This window comes from Cebus imitator, unplaced genomic scaffold, assembly GCF_001604975.1.
Source record: "Cebus imitator isolate Cc_AM_T3 unplaced genomic scaffold, Cebus_imitator-1.0 Scaffold818, whole genome shotgun sequence".
Classification (NCBI taxonomy): domain Eukaryota; kingdom Metazoa; phylum Chordata; class Mammalia; order Primates; family Cebidae; genus Cebus; species Cebus imitator.
Window position 1 is genome coordinate 308,945 of NW_016108133.1, and position 16,712 is coordinate 325,656.

General features: G+C 36.3%; 1 protein-coding gene across 1 annotated transcript in view; it reads right to left on the reverse strand.

Annotated features, from left to right (window-relative positions):
• Nucleotides 1–16,712, reverse strand: part of LOC108297589 (testis-expressed protein 11-like) — a gene marked incomplete at its 5' end in the record, with an annotated part of 127,171 nt that overhangs the window by 101,503 nt on the left and 8,956 nt on the right. The window contains 3 exons of the mRNA XM_017520235.2: nt 8,602–8,658; nt 9,826–9,911; nt 14,717–14,841. Of these exons, the coding sequence (XP_017375724.1) occupies nt 8,602–8,658; nt 9,826–9,911; nt 14,717–14,841 (268 nt within the window). The remainder of the gene's footprint in view (nt 1–8,601; nt 8,659–9,825; nt 9,912–14,716; nt 14,842–16,712) is intronic.

Consider the following 16,712-nt stretch of genomic DNA (forward strand, 5'->3'; position numbering starts at 1 on the left):
GGGAAGGGAGGAGAGGGGAGGAGAGGGGAGGAGAGGGGAGGGGAGGAGACGGGGAGGAGACGGGGAGAGAGAAACAGTTTCTGCTTGGTAATCTGGAGAATTCTTCTGGATCTTTCTCAAGATCACCAAGGTGGTATCTCTGTGAGTCTACAAGACCCATAGCATTACTGGGCTTGTGGTGTCCACTAATGCAGATACAGCTTAGATCACAGCACCCAAGTACTTTTGAATACCATGAAAGTCCTCCCAAGAAGGACAGGTACAAACAAGCCCAGAATGCAAAGACTACAATAATACTAACTATTCAATGTCCAGATACTGATGAACATCAACAAGCATCAAAACTATCCAGGAAAACATGACGTCACCAAATGAACTAAACAAGACACCAGGGACCAGTTCTGGAGAAACGGAGATATGTGAACATCCAGATAGAGAATTCAAAATAGCTGTTTTGAGGAAATTCAAATTCAAAATAACACGGAGAAGAAATTCAGAACTCTATCATATAAACTTAACAAAGAAATTGAAATAAGAATCAAGCAGAAATTCTGGAGTTGAAAAATGCAATTGAAGAATATATCAGAGTTTCTAAATACCAGAACTGATCTAGCAGAAGAAACAGTGAGCTTGAAGACACACTATTTGAAAATACACAGTGAGGGGGAAAAAAAGATTTTAAAAATGAAGGACGGCTACAAGATCTAGAAGACAGTTTTAAAAGAGCAAATGTGGGCTAGGTATGGTAGCTCACGGCTGTAATTCCAGCACTTTGGGAGGCCGAGGTGGGCGGATCACAAGGTCAAGAGATCGAGACCATCCTGGCCAACATGATGAAACGCCATCTCTACTAAAAATACAAAAATTAGCTGGGTGTGGTGGTGCACACCTGTAGTCCCAGCTACTCAGGAGGCTGAGGCCAGAGAATTGCTGGAACCCGGGAGGTGAGCCAAGATCATCCACTACCCTCCAGCCTGGTGACAGAGTGAGACTCCATCTCAAAATAAATAAATAAATAATAAAAATAAATAAATAAAAGAGCAAATGTAAGAGCTACTGGCTTTGAAGAAGAGGTAGAGAAAGAGACATGGGTAGAAAGTTTCTTCGAGGGATAATAACAGAACTTCCCAAACCTAGAGAAAGATATCAATATCCAAGTACAAGAAGGTTATAGGACACCAAGAAGATTTAACCCAAAGAAGACTACCTGAAGACATTTAAGTATCAAACTCTCAAAGGTTCAGGACAAAGAAATAATCCTAAAAGCAACAGAAAAGAAACAACATACAATGGAGTTCCAATATGCCTGGCAGCAAACTTTTCAGTGAAAACCTTACAGTCCAGGAGACAGTGGCATAACTTATTTAAAGTGTTGAAGGAAAAAACTTTTACCCTAGGATAGTATATCTGGCAAAAATATCCTTCAAACATGAAGGAGAAATAAAGGCTTTCCCAGACAAACAAAAGTTGAGGGATTTCATCAACACCAGATGTCCTAAAAGAAATGTTAAAGGAAGTACTTTAATCAGAAATGAAGAGATGCTAATGAGCCAGAAATCATCTGAAGGTACAAAACTCACTAGTAATACTAGATACACAGAAAAAACCCCACAATATTTAGCACTGTAAGTATAGTGTGTAAACTATCCTTAAATAGAAAGACTAAAAGAACCAATCAAAAATAAATATAACAATTTTTAAAGACACAGACAACATAAGATATAAATAAAAACAACAAAAAGTTAAAAAGTGAGTGGAAGAAGTTAAACTGTAGAATTTTTATTAGCTTTTTTTGTTTGTTAGTAGTTAATTTTTTTATGCAAGCAGTGTTAAGTCATCAGATTAAAATAATGGGTTATATTATTTGCAAGCCTCATAACTTCAAATCAAAAAACATAAAACAGATACACAAAAAATAAAATAAATAAGTTATATCATACCACCAGAGAAAATCACCTTCACTAAAAGGAAGACAGGACAGAAGGAAGAGACAGCCAGTATATCAAAGAGATATGTGCACTCCCATGTTTGTTGCAACACTATTCACAATAGCCAAGATTGAGAAGCAACCCAAGTGTCCATCAACAGATGAATGGATAAAGAAAATGTGCTACATACACACAATGGAGGACTATTTGGCCATATACAAGAATTGAGATCCTGTCATTTTCAACAACTTGTATGGAACTCGAGGTCATTATGTTAAATAAAATAAGCCAGGCACAGAAAGACAAACTTCACGTTCTTCCTTATTTGTGGGAGCCAAAAATTAAAACAATTCAACTCATGGAGACAGAGAGTTGAATGATGGTTACCGGACACTGGGAAGGGTTGTGGGGGGTAGAAGGAAGTGAGGATGGTTAATGGGTACAAAGAAATAGGAAGAATGTATAAGACCTAGTATTTGCTAGCACAACAAGGTGACTATAGTAAAAAGTAATTTAATTGTATATTTAAAAATAACTAAAAGGGTATAATAAATGCTTGAGGTGATAGATACCCCATGTACCCTGATATGATTATTATACATTGTATGCCTGTACCAAAATATCACATGTAGCCCATAAATATACACATCTGTGTACCCCCAAAAATAAAAATTAAATTAAAAGAAATAAAACCTCTCAGACAAAGAAAGTTGAAGGAATTTGTTGCCAGTAGATTTCTTTGTAAGAAATGTTAAAAAGAAGTTATTTAGAGAGAAGGAAAATGATTTAGGTCAGAAACTCAGATCTACATAAAGATAGGAAAAGCATCAAAAGAAGAATAAGTGAAGGTAATATGTGTGTGTGTGTGTGTGTGTGTGTGTGTGTGTGAGAGTGTGTGTGTGTATCATGAAATACTACTCAGCCATAAAAGGAATGAAATCATGTCTTTTGCAGAAACATTGTTGGAGCTGGAGGCCATTATCTTAAGTGAAATAACTCAGAAGCAGAAAGGCAAATGCCACATCTTCTCAAATATAAGTGGGAGCTAAATAATATGTATACATGGAAATGGAAAGTGATAAAATAGACATTGGAGACTTGGAAAGATGGGAGGGATGGAGGAGGAAAATCCCCAAACCTGAAATACCCATGATGCCTTGGGTGATATTGGGAAAACACTCTAACAGGGAGGGCAATGGCCAAAAAAGCTCCATAATAAAATGGAAGTGGCTTATACATGATCATGCTACCTGTGAATGCAAAGAGGAGGTACTCATGAGCAAAGAGTCTCATTTTCCCTAGGACTGATTCTGGAACTGCATGAGGAGTTGCTGCATTCTACTGTCACTGGGATAGTGCCCGACAAACAGTTCTCAACTGACTGACAAGGAGCTGCTTAATTTATGGATGGCAGTTCCAAGGTGAAAAAACAATACTCTATTTGGAAGGCTACCATCTGATCAAAGAAGGTAAAAACAAATCACCTTAGCAGGCTGAACTACATGCTGTTTTCCCAGCAGTGAAGGAAGAATTGAACAGTGGTAAAAGCCCCTATGTTTGAGTTTTGACTGACTCACTGGCAGTGGCCAATGACCTGGCCATATAGTCTTACAGAAGGGAAATGGAAAATTGGCCCATTAACAGGATGTCTATATGATGTATGGCTCTACGGAAAATCACTAGGAAAATTTGAGGGGTGGATTAATGTAGGACACGTTGATATCCATCAAAAGAATATCCTTCCAGATTTGGAAGGTGATTACAATCAACAAGTGGATATCCCTGTGTGCTCCCAAGGTGGCCCCCTGGGTCCATGAAATCAGTGGCCATTTGGAAACTCAGGAATACAGAGATAGGTTGAACCTAGATGTACTCCTCTTGTACCCTCTGAAGCACAAAATGCCAATAACTGTTCTGTTTTCCAACAAAAGAGACAGAGACTTAAGATGGCTATGTGGCAGATTCCTCAGGGGGAAGGCCCTGAAGACAGCTGGCAAGTCAGACTGATGCTGGTAACCCCAGGGTATGAGTTTCATCAGCAATAGACAATAACTCTGAATTGGCCTTTGCTTACACAGTGGTTGATGAAAATGCTCAGAATGTAATAAAAGAACTGGAACAGAATATACTGCACCAATTTAGGCTGCTGAGTCACAGTTTTTCAGACCAAGAAACACTTTATAACCCATAATGTCCAACAATGGGCAGAGATATATCCTCCTTAGAATAATAGAAAGAGAAGAGGAACAGGCAGTTGAAACATTGGTTGTCTAAAATGGGGGCAGACATAGGGACGAAGGACTGGCTTACATGCCTTCACAAGTTCATACTAAATATGGGGGGTGGGGCTAAGGAAGTGTCCCCACTAGATAGACTCCTCTGTTTTTCTGGTGAGTCTGAGGAAGAGGAGTTGGGGAAGGATGCTAGTATGACTGCAATTCTTCCCAAGGGGATAGGACACTGGTATGATGACAATATTTCTTTTTTCTTTCTTTCCTTCTCATATCAGCTCAACTTTATGTTTCCTACCTGATGAAACATAAGCAAGACCATGGCTGCAACTACAAGTGTTAGAAACAGGGCTGATTCCTAAGCAAAAAACCTAACTATATTTTAAAATCTTTATGTCAGAATTCCTAAGGGCCTCATGTGGGCAGGATGTGTCTTTACCCTATCTAGCAAAAGTGGGGTTAAGAGTAAATGCAGCTGCATTGCTTAATGGTCAAGATAGTCCACTAATTCTGTATCTATACAACCCTACCTTATATAAATGGGAGTGGACTGAGGGGGAGGCATTTGCTAGATTAGTATTGCCTGTAATCTGGACCAGCACCTAGCGTTCTTTCAAATGTGGAAAAGTTTGGTTATAAATAGAAAAAAAGGAGGAATAGTAGATGAGAGTAAGGAATGAACAAATGAGTTATGCAGTAAGGGAAATCCAATATTACATCAGTACCTCAAGAGTTTCAGGGCAAAAGATGATATTGTCTCTTAGCTCAATTATACCAGATCCTGAAAAGGTGAAGCCATACATTGTGGAGACCACTCCTGCTTTTGGAATCTGACCAAATAGAAGCCTGGAAACCTCAGTGGCTTTACCCTGGGAGACAATTTCATGATGTAATGATGTGATGAACTGGACAAATTTTTAATGACTGAATGGGACTTCAGTAATCTGCCAGTGTCTTTTAACCATTATGATCCTTTTGTTATATTTGGGATCTGTGGTCAAACACCAGGGATCTTTACACTGTGGTATAGTTAGAAGTGTATTTAGTTTGAGGTTCCTGGCACAAGGGTCCTAAAAGCCTTAGGAGAAAAGAATGGGCCAAAGACCTTAACAGAAACCTTACCAAAGAAGATATAGGATGACAAATACACATATAAAAAGATACTCCAAATCATATGTCGTCAGAAAAATTCAAAATAAAACAATGAGATACCACTGGATACCTATCAGAATGGCCAAAATCGCAAACACTGACAACACCAAATGCTGGTGAGGACACGCAGCAACAGGACTCTTATTCATTGCTGGCAGGAAGGAATGCAAAAGGGCACAGGAATTTGGAAGACAGTCTACCAGTTTCTCAGAAACCAAACATACATAGTCTTACCATATGACCTAGGAATCATCCTCCTTGGTTATTAATATTTGCCAAAGAAGCTAAAAATGCCACACAAAAACCTGCACATGAATGTTTACAGAAACTTCATTCACAACTCCAAAACTTGGAAGAAATCAAGATGCCCTTCAATAGGTGAATGAATAAATAAAATGTGATATATTCATACAATACAATATCATTCAGTGCTATCAAGACACAAAAATACACGGAGAAACCTTAAATGCATATTACTAAGTGAAAGAAGCCAATGTGAAAAGGCTATATTGTATGATTCCAACTGCACGACATTCTGGAAAAGACAAAACTATGGAAACAGTACAGAGGGATGAATAGGTGGAGCATAGAGAATTTTTAGGGCAGTAAAAATACTCCATATGATATTGATATTATAATGATATATACATGTCATTATACCTTTGTCTAAACCCATAGAATGTACAACAGCAAGAGTGAATCCTAATATAAATTATGGACATCAGGTGATTATGTATGTCAATTTAGCTTCATCAATTGTAATAATTGTACCACTCTGGTTGGGGATGGAGGAGGCTATGCATGTGGTGGGGAGAGGGGATATATGGGAAACTCTGTACCTCCCTGTTAGCTTTTCTGTGAACCTAAAACTTAGCTAAAAAATGAAATATTAAACTTAAAAAATAAAGTGAGGTAAAAACTAACCAGAGGAAAACAGCTTATTTTGCTTTAACAAAGGAATGAACGTGGAAGTATTGGCAAACTCAACTAAGGAAGTTTACAGTAAGAAGGGTAGAACATACTGTAAGACTGGCCTTATCAGGAGGGGTCTAACATAAATAAAGACCGTGGTCAGGAAAAGTAGCTGATTTTTCAGCTATAAATCTTAGAAGTCTAGTTTATATAAAGTAACTTCTTACAGTAAATTTTACTTATAGGAATCTCAGCTGAGCTAAAGTTGATTTCTTCACTATTTAATTCAGTGACTCCATATCAAATAATCTAGGAAGGGTCCAGTAATAAAAATATACAGTACAAATAAGAGTGAAGACATACAAAGGAATGTATAATCTATTTAAGAGGAAAAACTGCTTTTAAAAAATTTAGCATATGAGTTGTTAGTACTTAGGTAGATACTGCTCATCTATAACCACAGGAATTTTGGAACAGAAAGGACCTTTAAAAATTATCCAGTCCAGCTTTTAAAATTTTACAGATGAGGAAAATAAAGCTTCGAGAAGTTAAATAAGTTGCCATTGCCTATGGTAAACCAAAAGTTATTGAAATAGCTGAACCTATAATTCAATTCTCTTGAGTCCTCTCATTGAATTCGGCACTTAATTTTTTTTACAAGTTAGTCTAATCTATTTGTTAAATCAGGTTCTAACTTCTACATGAAAAGGTTGCTAGAGGATGTTTTCTATTACTACATTTACTTGAAAACAATGAAGGTATGTTTTAAAAAGTGTTGTGCAATTTCTCATTAATTCAAACAGGATTCTCCCCCTTATTCTGTTCCTCAACTGGTTTTAATGTGTGTGGTTTGACTGTATGCCACAATTATGAGGAATATGAAGCACCTTTAATTCCAGTGCTGAAGATATTATAAATAACTAATATTCAGCCACTTAAATAAATTGAGTGGCAATTGTGAGTCAGATACTGCTCTAGGTTTCAGTGATACGAACACAAATACAAATATAGTCCTAGCCCTCAAGGCACTCTTACAATCTAGTAGCTATCATGGTTTCGTCTTTTTTTTTTTAAAAAGCTTCTTATTGTTGAAAACTTCAAAGATGTCCAAATGTTAACAGACAAGCATAATGAATCCCCATATACCTATCACACAGCTTCAATAATTATTAACTCATCAATCTTATCTCCTTGATACCTCCACCCACTTCTTCCTCTCCAATATTATTTTGAAGCAAATTCCAGATATCACATTATTTCAACCATACATATTTCAAGATGTGTCTGTAAGAGATAAGCAATCGTTTCAAAAAAAAACCACACTACAATTATCATGTCTAAAAGTTAATTTCTTAATGCCAGTAAATATTTGGTCATTATTCAAAATTCCAATTGCTTCATCTTTTGTTTTGTTTGAGTTCCCTTCTAATGGATTTATGAAGTCTATAAAGGAAACACAAAATGCAATTGGATAAAATTTGCATTATGAAAAAGACAGTTATAAGTCATCTGTCCTATGTTATCTCAGTCAAAGATATTTCCAAAAGAATTTATCTGAAAAAATATATTACCTCCAGTTGCAAAAGTGAAGTTGAGAGAACTATTACAGAGTTCTTGTCCAAGCAGAGAATGCAGAGATGGCTGATACTTCTCTGAAAGTTATCCCTAATCAACACCCTGAGCAGAGTTTTCTCTCAAATAATCAGGAGGTAGTGAGTTTTGTGAATGAAAAATTAGTGACCAAAGTCTTCAACGAATTGTTAAGTCTTATCAATTGTTAAGTTTTAATATCTTATGCCAAGAAATGCACAGAAATATATTTGGTCTTATGCACGGCAATATATTTGAATACTCCCTGCTGACCTGATACAGAATCATAACCAACAAGCCATTCAGGTTATATGTTCTGTGGGAAAGTAAGAGATATGTCTGTATTTGAGTTATCTGTTAAGAAAGGGGCAAGAGATACAATATCATAATTCTACCACAGATAACATTATTGAGGGCTTATTAATTTCCTGACACTCTAAATGTTTTACATGTATTAACTTATACTCTGGTTTCTCTGCAGATCACGTAAGTCTTTCGCCTTTTAGAAGTTTTAACTCATTGAGTCATCACAGCAACCCAAAGATGTAAGTACTATTATTTTTCCTACTTTACAGATGGGGAAACTGAAGCTCAGAAAAGTTAAGAAATTTGCCCAAGGTTACACATCTAAGAAGTAGCAGAGCCAGGATATGAACCCAGGAAGACTGACCCCAAAGCCTCTGTTGATCTTACACACTACACTAAGTATCTCTTAATATACAGTTTATATTGTAAGTTACTATAATTTGTCTAATGGCAAATACATTATTTTTGTTGAAATAACTCACTTATCTTCAGATTCCGGCATTTCAGCAATTTTTGGAAAAACAAGATGAATCAAACATCTGTATGATAAAGTAATATAGAAAGTGATTCTTAGGTTAGGAAGAAACGTGTGAATGAATATATACCAAATTATTAACCTTGATTACTCTGGGAGGGAGAAGAGAGGGTAAAGGGGGGATTAATCTTATTTTATGTATATGTATTTTATTGTTTTAATGGTTGCAATGAAAACATTCCAATTTTATAATTTTGAAAGAGGAATTTAATAAAATAATTTTAAAACAAAAGTGTTGCTTATAACAAATTCTTTTTTTTTTTTTTTTTTTTATTTTTTTTTTTTTTTTTTTTTTTGAGACAGAGTCTTGCTCTTTCATCAGGTGCCAGACTGGAGTGCAGTGGCGTGATCTCGGCTCACTACAACCTCCGCCTCCCGGCTTCAAGCAATTCTCCTGTCTCAGCCTCCCGAGTAGCTGGGACAACAGGTGCGTGCCACCACGCCCAGCTAATTTTTGTATTTTAGTAGACACAGGGTTTCACCATGTTGGCCAGGATGGTCTCAGTCTCTTAACCTTGTGATCCGCCCACCTCTGCCTCCCAAAGTGCTGGGATTACAGGCGTGAGCCATTGCGCCCGGCCATAACAAATTCTTAAATGGTTCCACAGTTTATATCATTGCTCAAAAACACCTGCTAGAACATCAAGTATGGTAAATCAGTCTTTATATATATGGTCTTTTTTTGTAAAGAAACTGGAACTGTCCTTTGGGACTCAAACTAAGATCACTATTCTTTGAAGGGATCTAGCAGCATAATGACAAGCGGACAAAACAAGGTAGCTGGTAAAGTTTTAAAACCTAAAAAGCTTTAAAAAATACTGTCTGTCCTGAATGATTTTTAAATATTTACCTTACTGAAGGCATGCAAGTATCTCAAGACTCCTCTGACTCTTATTTATGTGACTCCATTTCCCTTTGGAAATGTGGCCTCAAGTGTGATTGACTAACAGAAGAACCACTCTAGAGTCCTGCTGGTTTCTCAATTCTCACAGTGGCATTCTCTCAGTCATACCATTAAATATTTATCAAATCCCAACCTCACTCTCCTCTGCCTCACTTTTTTATGTAAAAGTTCTCTTGATCTCTTGATCTCAATAGCACTATTTTGGCAGAGTTTATCGACCAAGAGCAGAGGAAATCCTTTCTCTTCCACAGGATGTAGGTTACTTACTTTGTAGCTGTAAGAACTTGTTCTTGGTCTTCTGAACGTTGAGCCAAATATTCCAAAGCTTTTTCTGCCACAATTTGTTGTCCATTCTAAAAAGAACAAATATGTTAAATTATATCTCAAAGTGATACTGCAAAATGTTATGTATATTCCTGTTTATTAAAGATAAGAAAAATATCCAAACATGTTCATTTTGTATTCTCAAAAAAGCTACTGCAAGATGGCAAAATGAAGATACAACTCACTGACAAAAATGGAACACATTTGTATTAGCCCCAGAAACCCATTCAAACACTCAAAGCCTTGCCAATACTACCCTTAATCCACTAGGACTAATCTTATTGTGCTCTTTAGTTTCCATTTATTGGCAGTAAACAAAAGACCCCCAGATTGTCAGGTCTTTGCCAGCACTCTATTCCCAAAAGTCTCCATATATCTCCTCTTCTGTCCTCTTTTTCTATCGCTCCCAAACTCCTCTAACCCTTCCACTATGCTCTCTGAAACTCAGTCCACTCAGCAAAATCTCCACTACCAGTTGCAACCTCTTCCCTCAACTTAGGTCCCTCCACATTCTTGCTCTAATGGATATCTAGGTTTCTGCCAAGGATGCTGCTTCTACTGAAGCCCTCTTACGAGTGGTAGCTGTTTTTGCTCTCACTAGCTTTCCCTTAGGCCTGGAGATGGAGTAGGTGTCTTTCTTGCTCTTCATTGCCATTTAAAAATTATTCTCCCATTCTATTCCCTAAAATCCCCAATTTTGAATTTCGTATAACCAGACTATATCACCCACTACCCTTCATTGTTGCTGTGGCCTACTAGCTCCCAGGCCATGTCTTTTCATTTTTTTGGTGACTTACCTATTGCTCAGTTATTTTTTCCCCAAAATCTGCCCGTCTTAATTTTTGGCATTTTCTTTCTCTCACTCTCTCTTTTTTTTTTTTTTTTTTTTTTTTTTTTTTTTTTTCTTTCTCTCACTCTCTCTTTTTTTTTTTTTTTTTTTTAAAGACAGTCTTGCTTTTGTCACCCAGGCTAGAGTGCAATGGTGCAATTTCGGCTCATTGCAATCTCTGCCTCCTGGGTTCAAGAAATTCTCCTGCCTCAATCTCCAGAGTAGCTGGGATTACAGGTGCCCACCACTATGGCAAGCTAGTTTTTGTATTTTTAGTAGAGAGGTAGTTTCACCATGTTGGCCATGCTGGTCTCGAACTCCTGACCTCAGGTGATCTGCCTGCCTCAGCCTCCCAAAGTGCTGGGATTACAGGCGTGAGCCACATGCCTGGCAAATTTTCAGCATTTTCCATATATTGGTAGAGGATCCTCCCAATATTCTAGTCTCTGAGTTTCTGAAATTTTACTCTAACAATTACCTTAGCCATTCACTTCCACAGTCATTCACTAGACTGTCATTACTAACAATTGCAACCCTTTCATACTCTCAGTCAGGACTAGGACTAGGGTGCGACAGGGAGGTGAGTGAAGCACCTAGGGTGCAAAATTTAAGGAGGCTCTCAGTGTTGTACAAGTACCAACCATAGAATAGGCTTCTCCTTAAGTATTGTGCCCTAGGCATCTCACTCCCTTCCCCTAGTTCTCCATCCTAGCTCTTACTTTCACATATTCTACTTTCTGTCTACCACCTCTTACCTTTCCAACTTGATCCCTCTATTATCCTGATTCCAGCAATCCTTCTACTGCAGAAAGACCCCAACCCACTGATGCTACCAGTTTTTCACTGTCCCTCATCCCTTTGAGGTTCTACTACATACCCAGTTTAAATTCCATGGGGACTAATTATAACCACTCTCTTATTTTTTGATTTTCCTGCCCTTCTTTTGCTTTATTGTATTCATCTGGCAAAACCCCAAGTCTGATTAAGTCCAACTTTCTATTGCTTTTGGTGCTTGCATCGATTCAGATGAATGTGGCCAGAAAAAAAAAATACATACAACCACTTGTTTTGTTTTAAAACATCATCAAATGGCCTTAATGCTACTGGCAAGCATATCAGTTCTGTAGTCATTCATTTTCTTACTTTCCTGTATGAATAGTTAACACTTTATCCCTTCTTCTCAACTGCCTAATACCTCCTCTCCTGAGCTCATCATTTGAGACTAAGAATGGGTGGGAGAAAAGAGGAACTAGCAAAGGAGAAAGAAAAAGTGACGTGTGAGGTAGGATGAAAATAAGGATAATGTGGTGTCCTGGAAGCCAACTGTGTTTCAAGGAGGAAAGGGTGATAAACTGCACTGAATGTTGCTGGTAGGTCAAATACAATCAGGACTGAGAATCAATCACTGCAATTTACAATACTGAGGTCATTGGTGACCTTGACAAAAGCAGTTTTGTTAGAGTGGTAGGGCAAAAGCCTGATTAGAGTAAGCTCAAGAGAGAATTGGAGACAGTAAATATAGACAACCCTTTAGGAGTTTAACTACAAAGGGAAGAAGAGAAACTGGGGAGTAGTTGGTGAGAGAAGGAAGGTCAAGAGGTTTTTATTTGTTTCATATGGGATAAATGAGCATGTTCATATATGAATGGAAATAAACCAGTAAGAATAAAAAGTTGACAAAATGAGTGAGAAAAAGGCAAGAGGTGATAGAAACAAGTATGTAAGTTTAGAGACTGGCGTTAGGAAGGAAGATGATAGCTCATATATGGTAGCAGTTGAGAAGGCAGACTATGCGGTGTGATTCCTAGTGTGTGAGTAGAGGTGATAGTAGGAATCTGTGTAAGTTCTCTTTCTGACTGCTTCAGTTTTCAGAACCTAAAATATCCACATTACCTCTTGGGAGGTGGGGGAATGAATTCTGTAAAGGGATTTAAAGATAAGGTAGCTTGTTTTGAAAGAAGAGAAAGCAGTGTTTTACCTGCTTAATATCCCACTCTCACTACCCTTGTCTCGACTCTCATTATTTTAAAACTGAATTATTATCACAGCCTCCCATTCAGTCCTATATACAAATTCTCCCCATTCATTTCCCCATGCACAACCCAAATTATTTTCCTAAAGCACTACTTTTGCATAAATTACCACCAATATTTTCTTATTGCTTAGAGAATAAAATGTATATATAATCTTGTCGCAGCTATTTCTTCTACTTTATTTTATACTCCTCCCTTATAGCATCATCATAATAATAAAAGTCATGGCCGGTGCACTGGCTCACACCTGTAATTCCAACACTTTGGGAGGCTGAGACGGGCAGATCACTTGAGGCCAGGAGTTCCAGACCAGCCTGGCGAATATGGTGAAACCTAATCTCTACTAAAAATACAAAAATTAGCCAGGCGTGGTGGCACACATCTGCAATCCCAGCTACTTGGGAGGCTGAAACACAAGAATTGCTTGAACCTGGGAGGCAGAGGTTACAGTGAGCCGAAATTACAACACTGCACTAAGCCTGGGTGACAGTGAGACTTTGTCTCAAAAAAAAAAAAAAAAAAAAAAAGAAAAAAAAAAAAAAAAAAAAAAAAAAAAAAAAAAAAAAAAAAAAAAGAGAGAGAGAGAAAAGAAAAAAAAGCCACTATTACATTAAGCAAAATATCTGGAATGGTGGAAACATAAGCCCTCCATGACTTTAACCAAATGCTGTGTCTCTCAAACCAATCACATTCCTTTCTTGCTTATACCATCCCTTCCTTTTAAAAAACGTTCCTAATTATATAAATGCTACCCTTTCCAAAGCCAAACTTAAGGTTTCCTTCTACTGTAGAGACTTCCCAAATAAATTCCAGTTCTCATTCTCTCTCTTCTTACTCTGAATTTCAGTAATTTTTAACATATATATTAGTTATTTTGTCTTTATTCTATATACTTACATAGAATTCTATATTATATAGCCTTATTTTTCTAATGCATGGCTTGCCTATTCAAATTGACTTGTGAGACCCTGGAGGAACATATTTCTAGCATCTAGCCCAATATATTGCCCAAAGTAGTTGCTAAATACAGTTTGAATTATATATGTTTTAATATATATAATTCAAATTATATATATTCAATGAGTAGGGTAATAGAACTCCTGAAGGAAGAAAACTATTTGGCAGATGCAGATATAGGCTGTATTTGTGCAGAATGGGGGAAAAGATGAAAGAAAGGAAACACAAAGGCAATTATCTTTTTAAAGGAAGGTTTATAAATTTACATTTGATGTAGAAAGCTGAAGAGAGCTAGTGGAAGAATTATGGAAATATAGTTCTGATCAGGAAGATGGGTTTCCTATTTAAAGTAGTTTAAAAAAGGAGATAAACATAATAGTTTATAAGTCACATTTTCAGCCACCTTAATCAATTTTTATAACAGTCCTGGAGATAGGTATTATCTTTATTTTGCAAAGGATGAAATTAAGATTTGAAGAAGTACCTATTATATAGCAGAGCCAGTATTCAAATCTAGTCTAAGAGCTCCACAGGTGCTACTATGCTTTTCCTAATTCATTATATTAATAAAATCAGAATTCTGTAACAAACAGGGATATAAGTATTTATTACTTCTAAATTATTACTATTTTGTGGTTGGAAACTGAAAGGATCCACAGAAATTTAAACCATTTTGTTCAAATTGATGAGAAAGATAAGTTTCCATATAGATAGCTATTTATTGCCATGGTATGGCATTTTGAACTTGGAGTTTCTTTTAAAAATTAATATTTTGCTATGTTTATGTTGTTTTGAGCACAGCTCTGTTATCTCACTCAGTGTTTCATTTACTTTAGTCTGTTACTATAATGAAATGAGAAGAAATAAAGCAGTTCTGCAACCAAGTTTGACATAAAAATATGAGGCAAAGCAAACAGTAAAGGTCTCTTCTCTGTCTAACTGATAATGATTCTATTAATTGTCTTTCAAAAAGGAAAAGGGGTAAAAATCTACTAGATGAATACATATGAATTACCTCTAGAGCAAACTGGGCAGCTAAACTTAGAAGCATGATAGATGAACCTCTCTCTGCAATTACATCATTATCTTCTGATTCTTCATCTGTTAATACATACTCTAAAGTAATTATTGCCTGCAAAGCTGAAAAACAAGGAAACAATTCAAAAATGAAATACTCTAATCAAACAAATGACATTATCTATGGTTAATTATGCCACAATGAGTTTGGAACTTATTTTAAAAACATTAATATCTTTAAAATATTAGTTAGTATTCATAAAGCAATGTGAGTTGCTAAAGTGTAAAAGAGGATTTGAATACCAGAAAAATACCTAACTGAGGAACTGCACTTCTGTGAATTCATCTTATGGATATATTTGCAAAAGTAAAGAAATATATACAAGGATGTTCATCTGGCATTGTTTATAAGAGTAAAATATGAAATCAGCCTAAATTCCATCATAATGAATGGGCTAAACATACTTTGGTATACCCATAAAATGAAATATAATACAGAATAAAATAAAAAATTGAGTAGCTGTGTGTTATATTCTACTATATGTCTTAAAGGTGGAATGTGACAAGTTAAATAGGTGCACTATAGAGTTTAAGCAACAAATAAATATATTTCTAGCGAATAAGCAAAAAGGGAGATAAATATAATCATAAAAATTCAATTAATTCAAAAGAAAGCAGAAAAAAAGGAAAAATAACAAATGGGACAAACAGAAGATCGTTAACAAGATGCTAAATTTAAATCTAACCATATCAATAACTATGTTAAATATAAATGACCAATTAAAAGGCAGAGATAGTAAGACTGAAAACAAAACAAAGCACAACTTTTAAATATATGTCACCTACAGGAAATACACTTTTTTTTTGAGATGGAGTCTTGCTCTTGTCACCTAGGCTGGAGAGCAGTGGTACGATCTCGGCTCGCTGCAACCTCCACCTCCTGGGTTCAAGTGATTCTCCAGCCTCAGCCTCCTGAGTAGCTGGGATTACAGGCGCCTGTCACCATGCCCAGCTAATTTTTCTATTTTTAGTAGAGATGGGGTTTCCCCATGTTGGCCAGGCTGGTCTCGAACTACTGACCACAAGTGATCCGCCTGCCTTGGCCTCCCAAAGTGCTGGGATTACAGGCGTGAGCCGCCACGCCTGGCCAAGAAATACACTTTAAATATAAAAACAAAATTGATTGAAATAAGAGGATGGGATAATATACACTAAAGTGAAGGTAATCAAAAGAAAGCTGAAGTGGCTATATTAATATGAGATAAAGTGAGTTTCAGAGCAAAGAATATATTGGCAATAAAAAGTTATTTCAAGGCAATAAAGGAATCAGTTTATCAGGAGAACATAATTCTAAATGCTTATGCACCCAATAAAATTTCAAAATATAAGAAGCAAAAGCTGGTAGAATTGCAAGGAGAAATGAAAAAATCCACGATTATAGTTAAAGATTTCAATATCCTCTCTCAGTAACTGATAGAACAAATAGAAAATCAGCAAGGATACAGCACACTTAACACTAAATCAACTTGATGTGACTAACATTAATGCATTCAACCCAACATCAGCAAAATGTACATTCCTCTCAAGTGCACATGAAATATTTACCAAGAAAAACAATATTCTGGACCCTAGAACAAGTCTTAATATATTTAAAAGAATTGAAGTCATACAAAGTATGATCTTTGACTACAATGAAATGAAATTAAAAATCGACAAAAGAATGTTCTCTGGAAAATCTGCAAATATTTGGAAAATAAGTAACATACATCTAAATAATCCACAAGTTTAAAAAGGAATCAAAAGTTAAATTGGAAAGTATTTTGAACTGTATTAAAATGAAAACATGACATTTCAAAAATTGCATATTGTCATTAAAGCAGTAATTAGATGATAATTTGTAGCATTAACTGTCCACATAGACCAGAATTAAGGTCTTAATGACCTGTGTTCAACCTTGTAAATAGGAAAAAGGAGAGCAAATGGAACTCAAAGAA